This window comes from Zophobas morio, unplaced genomic scaffold (genome assembly GCF_036711695.1).
Source record: "Zophobas morio isolate AGI-343-1 ecotype UQ-CSIRO unplaced genomic scaffold, CSIRO_AGI_Zmor_V1 ptg000004l, whole genome shotgun sequence".
Classification (NCBI taxonomy): domain Eukaryota; kingdom Metazoa; phylum Arthropoda; class Insecta; order Coleoptera; family Tenebrionidae; genus Zophobas; species Zophobas morio.
This window is the reverse complement of record NW_026972109.1, coordinates 13,058,708-13,066,875: the sequence shown is the minus strand read 5'-3', so window position 1 is coordinate 13,066,875 and position 8,168 is coordinate 13,058,708. Positions and strand designations below refer to the sequence as shown.

At 36.8% G+C, this 8,168-nt stretch overlaps 3 protein-coding genes across 3 annotated transcripts; 2 read left to right on the top strand and 1 right to left on the bottom strand.

Annotated features, from left to right (window-relative positions):
• Positions 1–1,838: 1,838 nt before the first annotated feature.
• Positions 1,839–4,728, top strand: LOC135141865 (nucleolar protein 14 homolog). Its single transcript, XM_064073425.1, has 4 exons — positions 1,839–3,638; positions 3,684–4,177; positions 4,227–4,382; positions 4,433–4,728. The coding sequence occupies exons 1-4, from the start codon at positions 1,899–1,901 to the stop codon at positions 4,533–4,535; spliced, it is 2,493 nt and encodes an 830-aa protein (XP_063929495.1). The 5' UTR covers positions 1,839–1,898; the 3' UTR covers positions 4,536–4,728.
• A 254-nt stretch (positions 4,729–4,982) lies between these two features.
• LOC135141870 (E3 ubiquitin-protein ligase MARCHF5) lies at positions 4,983–6,413 on the top strand. Its single transcript, XM_064073438.1, has 4 exons — positions 4,983–5,316; positions 5,364–5,609; positions 5,657–5,844; positions 5,892–6,413. Exons 1-4 carry the CDS (start codon positions 5,146–5,148, stop codon positions 6,208–6,210), a joined length of 924 nt encoding a protein of 307 aa, XP_063929508.1. The 5' UTR covers positions 4,983–5,145; the 3' UTR covers positions 6,211–6,413.
• Positions 6,414–6,636: 223 nt separating this feature from the next.
• Positions 6,637–7,511, bottom strand: LOC135141877 (2-aminoethanethiol dioxygenase). The gene has a single exon (XM_064073451.1). It carries the CDS (start codon positions 7,370–7,372, stop codon positions 6,686–6,688), a length of 687 nt encoding a protein of 228 aa, XP_063929521.1. The 5' UTR covers positions 7,373–7,511; the 3' UTR covers positions 6,637–6,685.
• Between the last annotated feature and the right edge of the window lie 657 nt (positions 7,512–8,168).

The following is an 8,168-nucleotide window of genomic DNA, read 5'->3' as shown; positions in this document are numbered from 1 at the left end:
CTTATAAAAAATCTGCTAAATTAAGAATGTAAATAGTTTTAACTAGTAAATATGACCTCCACGATCTGAACTTGATTTGCTTTCATTTAAAATTTTTAATAAACTTAGCAAATTAGTAAGTCAAGGTATAAATAAAGGTCGGAATTATATGCAGAAAAAAAAAAAAAGTCCAACATGCGCATTTAATGCAGAGAAATTTGACATCATATGCAAAAAATTGCTAAAATATGCAAGAAAAATTACCTGTTTCCTGTTTGACACATTCATATTTTATTTCTATCATTTCTTACAACACTTATAAATTAGATAATACATATTTGGACTGAAACTACACATTTACAAATTAAAACTAACTGTCGGTGTATTCTATTACTCTATTAACTAGCTATTTTATTGACTAACTAGTTACTCTCTTGAAAAATATTATTATTTACATTTATCATAATATTTGTTTCTACATTTTCCATTTTAAATGAATGTCTTCGATCACTTAAAATATATTTATACACTCAAAAACTACGATCTACATCGACAGATGTTATTGGGGTATATTTAAAGGACGACACAATTTGAGGGTCTATATTTACCTCGTCTGAAAACTGTCCATTTAAAACTTTTGTCACATTAGTTAGTCTAGTAAATGTTATGTTCTTCTGCCGAGTGGGAGGGGAAACTACATAATAATAGAAACCGAAAATGACTTCTGGATATCGAAATCGATAACAAAATGTCTTCACTAATTTTCGGAATTAGTTGAAAAAGGTCGAAAATGTCAAAAGTGCCAAAAACAATCTGATCCAATCAAATACTAGCCCCGCCCACCCACCCTCTATTTTCTTCGAGGATGTGTTATCTGCCAAAAACAGTCTTAACTTAGCAAATAGTAGCCTCGCCCACCCACCCCCATTTTTGTATAAAACCTCTATTTTTATTAAGGACTAGTTTTTTGAGACTATTTGAGCCGAATTTGAGCAATATAACCTTGTGCTTTATAGATATATTTTTTTTAATTTTCTGTTAGATGTTAGGGGTACTTTTGTTTTTTATAGTTTTTTAAATGTTACACCAATTAAAAATTGGTAGTTGTTATTTATGAAACTTACGTTCTAATTTAATTTAGGACTATTTAAAATCTTTTTAGCTTCCTTGATTGCTGCAGATGAACTATCATAAAATTTTGATGATTTCCTTCATCTTTCTTGGACAAATCTGCTTATAGTTACATTATTCGCCTTTTCTAACTCTTTAACAACACTTAAATAAGAATCTGACACAAAGTTTACAAATAAAGTACCAACTAATAAAATTGCTATATATCTCTTGCATACATCTGTTGTTTCGTCAACAACAAAGTAAATAAAGATATTTTGCAAACGTGTCTTAATTTTAGCAAGAGTTTCGATATAACATTTATCTACAGTTGTATTCCTGAGAGTGATTTCTTCTACAATGGTCCTTTTACAGTATTTTTCCAAAAATGAATTAAATGTAGGATATTATATTAATTGAACTTGAATGTTTCCTCTTCATTTTTGCTTGTATTAGCAGATAAAGTTTCTCGTATTGATGTTTGAGTTACACTGGTTGAGTTTCTTTTTTCACAATTTTTTTTATTTCTTTTTTTCTTGACGTATATAGTTCTCTTTCAACAACATGATACTTAAATCATATTTCACATTAGCGAGCCTTAGTTATAATCCATTCTTACCATAAATTTGTAGTGTGAAGCATTTATAATAAAAAAAAAACAATCACATGTGGCGCCATCTAGTAAACTCAAACAATCACAACACCTTCTTAAGCACGTTGTGAAATGTCAGCAGTCAGCTTTCATTCAATCCTTCAATCAAACAAAAAGTTCGAACGTAACCTCACTTTATCGCACGTGCAGTCCCAAAATGAAGAAACCACGAAAACCTCTCGCAGTGCCTGCCAAAAAAACGCTCAACCCCTTCGAAGTGCACATAAACAAACAAAAAATGACGGTTTTAGGCCGGAAGACGAAAAACGACCGCGGTCTGCCCGGAGTGTCTCGAGCCAAAGCTCTGAAAAAACGCAAAGACACCCTTCTACAAGAGTACAAACTGCAGCACAAGTCCAACAGATTCACGGATAGACGAATCGGTGAGCGGAATCTAAATATGACCGACGAGGACAAAGTGGTGGCTCGGTACACCGCCATTCGCAAGAAAGCCCACAAAAAGTCCATTTTTAATCTAGCGGACGACGAAGTTTTGACTCACAAAGGACAAACTCTGGCGGAAATTGAGAAATTCGAGGATCCTCGATCAGATGATGAGGATAGTTTAGAAGAGGGTAAGTCTGGGAATCTTGACGCCAATTTTGTGGAAGATGCGCATTTCGGGGGCGGAATTTTGCGGAATACGGGGAAAGAAGGGGCGAAGACGCATCGGGAGCTCATCGATGAGTTGATAGCGGAGTCGAAGAAGCGAAAGGCTGAAAAACAGAAGGTGAAGGAGGCTACACTTGAACTCACTGAGAAGTTGGATACAGAGTGGAAGGATTTGCTACCTTTGGTTAGTAAAACTCAGAAGAAAGATGAAGAAAAGACGGCGGTTGATGATTATGACAAGGTGATGAGGGAACTGAAATTTGAAGCAAGGGGTACGGTGTCAGACAGGTTGAAGACTGAAGATGAAATAGCTAGAGAAGAAAATCAGAAACTTGAAGAACTAGAACAGGAGAGGCAGGAGCGGATGAAAGGGTTTGAAGAAGCAGAAAAGAAGAATACGCACCGAAGCGCTGATGATTTAGACGACGATTTAGTGTATGAGTCTGATCCAGAATATATGTTGAGTTATAACACAGAAGGGGAAGCTAATTTGGAAATAGATGCTCAGATTAATGGCAAAAATGTGGGTGAGAGTCACGACGATGACGAAGAAGAAGCTGAAAACGAAGAAGAGGCCGACGACGAAAGCGCAGAAGAAGATGACGACGCTAGTGAAGAAGACGATAATTTATCAGATCTTAAGGATGACACAAGTGAAGACAGCGACGTTGAAGAGACACAAGAGACGGAACCGCGAACTATTGAACCTGATGGTGACTCTCTTAAAAAACAAGAAATGATGGAGAAAGCGAGACAAGAACTTCCTTACACTTTCAACTTACCAGACTCCTATGAATCTCTGCAATCATTGTTAGAAAATCAAACCCCTAGTCACCAAGGTGTGATTATTGAAAGAATGATCAAATGCAACCACCCGAGTCTTGCTGAAAAAAACAAACAAGGTCTTAAAGTACTTTTTGCTTATTTATTGCAACACTTGAATGATTGTGCAGAAGATTCCATGGAGAAATGTTACACAACTTTTTCGGTTTTGACCCCACACCTTTTTGATTTGACTCAATTAGATAAAGAAAATGCGTATCATTCAATCAAGGAAGTGATCAAAGAGAAACATGAAGAGTTTAGAAAAAACAAGAAAAAATACCCCGGCTTGGAAATTTTAATTTTCTTAAAACTTGTCAGTTTGTTGTTTCCCACGTCGGATTTTCGACACCAGGTTGTGACTCCGTGTTTTGTTTTTATTGAACAGATGTTGTACAAATGTAGGATAAAGTCTAGGAAAGATATAGCGTATGGACTGTTTCTAGTGACTTTGGTTTTAGAGGTAAGTTTTTAAATTAGCCAACTGTTGTTTTATTTTTTGTTTTAGTATACTACGTTATCAAAACGATATCTACCGGCAGCGATTAATTATCTAGGAGGTATTTTACACATGGCTGTTCCTAAAATCGGGGTGAAATTGATCAAAGTTAACCCACCTTTCCAGCCAACTACAAATTCGTTAGTTCTATTTAATGACTGTACTAGTGAAGATAGTAGTTTAAAAATGCGCTTATCAGATTTAGCAGAGGAAAAAATCGACGATTTATTCAAAATTAGGGTTTTAAATACAACCCTCAAATTAATTGAGGAATTTGACAATAACTTTTCAGCCCTCCCTTCAAATTTGGAAATTTTTAAAGACATTCTCGCGTATATGGAACTATTACCAACACGAAATTACCCTCAAAAAGTGTGTACGCAGTTTGAGAGAACCTCCCAACAATTAAAAAGTAGAAGAAGCGATAAAAACCTAGATTATGTAGTAATGCCGGCGAAACGACCCAAGGCTTTACGTTTATATGAACCGAAAATCGAGGAAGTGTAAGTAATACCTAGGTATTTTAGTACTGTTATTAATTTTTGATTTTAGTTTCGACGGCAAGAGACGGAAAGTTCAGTCTAAAGAAAAAGCCGAACGTGATAAACTTTTACATAAACTTAAGAAGGAAACCAAGGGGGCTTTGCGTGAAATTCGAAGAGATAAGTCGTTCCTTGGACGCGTTAAAATTCAACGACGCATGCAAAGGTGAGTTTTGAGGATTAGGGTTGAATTTTTGTAAAATGGTTGTTTTTCAGTGATAATGAGAGGAGGGAGAAGGTTAAGAGGATTTATTCAGAGGCTGCAATGCAACAGAGTGAACTGAATAGCTTGGAGAGGAAGAATAAACGAAAAAAGTAGAGTGAAAGATCAAGACTGAGGTGATACAAATATTTTGTAATTGTGAAGTGAAAATTTTTATATTATTATAATTGTAAGATAATTTGCCAGAGAATGATTACTGGGAAATATATAGTGTAATGTATAGCCTCTAGAAATACAGGTATTTCTAGGGGCTATAATGTAATGTATTAATAAACGTTTTATTTGAAAAGGCGCATCTAGAATGCTTTGGATGTTGTCGTTTGCCGTTTACCTGTGATGACGTGCTTTGCTATGATGGAATATTGAAACGACGGAGAAACTTATTAGGTTGACAGCTGACAATTACAATAGATATTTTAATTAGGCGGCACAACATACTGACCATTGTGAAGAAAGCTATCTTAAAATTAAATAAAATAAAAGATAATGGTTGTTGGCCACCAGAGGGCGCTCGAGTCGTGACTTCTTAAGGTTACTCTCCTCTTCGTTTCGAATGTTGGTATCTCTGCGGTGGCAAAAATTTGTTTTGACATTTTTTTGACGTCTGCTAAAAATTTTCGTATTTTCCAATTTGCATTCGCATCCATATACGTCTGTGTCATGGCTGTCCCCATATAGACTCCCCCGAACCCCATTTCACCCAACAATGGAAAGCGAGCAAAACCCAGACGGCGGAAACGAGACAACTCACAATGGCCCCATTCAGCTCAAACAACGGGATTCCCGCAGATGCTGCTGGGTATGTTTTGCAACCGAGGACGAAGATTTAGACGCACTATGGGTACAACCTTGCAAATGTCGTGGTACCACAAAATGGGTACAAACTTGGTATTTATCTGGAGCGCAGTTGATGGTCTGTTGTAGGTTCACCAGTCTTGCCTCAAGCGGTGGGTGGATGAGAAAGAGAAATCAGGCCATGGGGGCAAAATAGTGTGCCCGCAGTGTCAAACCGAATACATTATTGTCTTCCCTAATATGGGTTTGTTTGTGTTGTTGTTGGATACCGTGGATGGGATTATTTTTCGAGGGTCTTTATTTCTGGCGGCGGGGATTGCTGCAAGTGCTATATACTGGACGGGGGTTACATATGGAGCTATAACTGTGATGCAGGTTGATTTTGTGAGGTTATGTAACATGTAAGTTATAGGGGGTTTTAGGTGATTGGACACAAGGAAGGAATTGACTTGATGGAGCAAGCCGATCCTCTGGTTTTGTTGTTGGGTTTGCCTTCCATCCCTGTTGCGTTAATTCTGGGGCGTTTAATTTGTTGGGAAGACGCCGTGTTGAATTTCATGCGGCGCCATTTTCCTAAGATACCGGTAATTCATAATGTACTGCCATTCAGGTAATTTGGTTTGTGATCATGGGCGTTTTGTGATTGTGTTTGTTTAGGGGAGAGGTTCTACAGAGCGAAACACCCACTGACAATGATTTGCCCCCAATTAGCAGTCCGGTTTCTGCAACGAGAATATTATGTGGGGCTTTAATCATGCCTACCATTGCAAATTTGTTTGGGAAGTTATTTTATAGTTCGGTCAAGTCTAATTTTCATAGAACCGTCTTAGGAGGACTTACGTTTATAACAGTGAAAGGGTTTTTGAGGATATATCACAAACAGCAGCAATACATCAGACAGTGTCAACGCAAAATTTTAGACTACACAGAGGCTAATATTTCAACATATTTACATCATAGCAGGAGCACTGACTAAAGCTTTGTAAACTAATAGGTGAAATTGTGAGAATTTTTAACAGTTTTTATTATAGTTTTACTAGAAGTTGTTAATGTTGCATTCCTTTGATTTCATGTAGAACTGATATATATATTTTCTCAAATTGTTAAAAACTCGGGGTTTATTAAAAAAGTGGATTTTTCCATCATTGACAAATACAGTGATTTGTTATTATGTTTTAATCAGAATTTTTGTAAACATACCTAAATATAACTTTCATTCACAATTCAACAAAAATCTAAACCAGCACCAGATAAGTTATCAGTGACTAACTTTATTTCAATTTTATGGAAGGTGCATGATTCAGAAACATTACAGTGCTATCACAATAGAAAACTGGAATCCTTTCACCGTGATTAAATAACCACCAACTTTATAAATGGCAAGCTTAAGAAAATACGCGACTAGATAACAAAAACTATGTAACTAAACATAAGTACAAAAAATACTTTGGCTAAGACAGGTCAGGCCCAGTGTATGGGAATGAATCAGTCCAGTACCACGACGGCGACGAGATTTCCTGCAACCTGAACACACTGGGGGCGATCTCTCTCAACACCCTGTAGTAACTACACTTCCGGACGTTCCCTCCTGGAGTCGCCGTTTCATACGGAGGCGCCAGAATATCAATAAACGCAGCAGGTCCTCCAACACTCTCAATTTCATGTAAATTCCTTACTTCCGGTTCAAGCAAACAACACTCACTATGCGTCTCCAGCACAGTCTCAACGCTGCGCTCAGCAGTGATAAATTTAGTAACAACCGCCGCATTCTTATTGTCCAACTGCTGCGTCTTTTCCGTGTTTAACGAATAACTGGTGACTTTGATTTTTCCCCCGACGACTTTAATCAAACCGTGCATTTGGGGGTGGTTGTGTAGAGGTAGCTTCATATTTGGCTTCAAAATAAATATACCTATTGTGAGATTGTAGTCTTCATAAATGTCCACGTATGTCACCGGGGCTTTGTTCGGGCGTTGCCACAAATCTTCGGTCATGAACTGAGGGTGCAGATTCACGTCTTCCCCAGTCGTTTTGTCCAAAAGGGCTTTCAGAATTTCCAAGTTTTGATAAAACATTTCTTTGTTGGCGAACGTTACTACTGCTTGCCGGAGCACCGTGGCGATGTGCGACGTTAACATTGTGGTGGTTTATCATTAAAAATCAACAAAGGAACGATATTAAAGTAAATGGGTTGCAGTTTACGACGTAGAAATTTGTTCGAAACTATTGACGACTGACGCACACCTGGGTAAACGTCACCTAATCACAGGACGTGATCTGTCAACATAGCAACAATGGATAATGGCGATGTAGGCCAACCAACCACAAGGAAGCGAGGAAAATTTAAAAATGCAAGATTTTGAATAATTTTTAGAGAAAGACAGTCTAAAGTGCTTGTAATAAATATCTCCGACGTTAGAGTGTTGTAAGTTAATGTAATGATATAGAAAGCAATTACTTGTATATTTTTTTATAAAATTTGTAAAAATGTAAATGTATGCAACCAACGATACAGATAATTGTTAATTCGCAGGGTTGGACGAAAAATATGTTTGTGCCCGACTGATATAAAGCGATTCAGTTTGATCTTGTCTACACTGAATGAAACCAGACGGGGTACCACATTTTGAATAATAGTAAGTCTTATCGCAACACGTATAAGATATAGTCCACTTAAGTTTTTAGTTTTTTTTTGTATTAAAATGTTTTCGTAGAGATATTCGAAAAACTGATACAACTATATGCTTGACTAGGACTATAAAAGTACACAGCTGCATGGCTATTCTCGGAAGAAAATTACAGACTACGACTAATTGGACAAATTAAAAAAAATAATAATATGGGTGGTAAATTGATTAAATTGGCTCTAAACCGATTTTAGTATCTTCAAGGATTACATTGAGGTCAATTGCTGTTATTTTGTTCTTAAACGAT

Bases quoted from the DNA above. Each gene is read 5' to 3' on its own strand.
- LOC135141865 (XM_064073425.1), top strand. From the start codon at position 1,899: ATGAAGAAACCACGAAAACCTCTCGCAGTGCCTGCCAAAAAAACGCTC. The intron at 4,178-4,226 runs GTAAGTAATACC...TTTTGATTTTAG, and splicing joins GAACCGAAAATCGAGGAAGT to TTTCGACGGCAAGAGACGGA. The intron at 4,383-4,432 runs GTGAGTTTTGAG...GTTGTTTTTCAG, and splicing joins ATTCAACGACGCATGCAAAG to TGATAATGAGAGGAGGGAGA.
- LOC135141870 (XM_064073438.1), top strand. From the start codon at position 5,146: ATGGAAAGCGAGCAAAACCCAGACGGCGGAAACGAGACAACTCACAAT. The intron at 5,317-5,363 runs GTACAAACTTGG...GGTCTGTTGTAG, and splicing joins GTCGTGGTACCACAAAATGG to GTTCACCAGTCTTGCCTCAA. The intron at 5,610-5,656 runs GTTGATTTTGTG...AGGGGGTTTTAG, and splicing joins GAGCTATAACTGTGATGCAG to GTGATTGGACACAAGGAAGG.
- LOC135141877 (XM_064073451.1), bottom strand. From the start codon at position 7,372: ATGTTAACGTCGCACATCGCCACGGTGCTCCGGCAAGCAGTAGTAACG.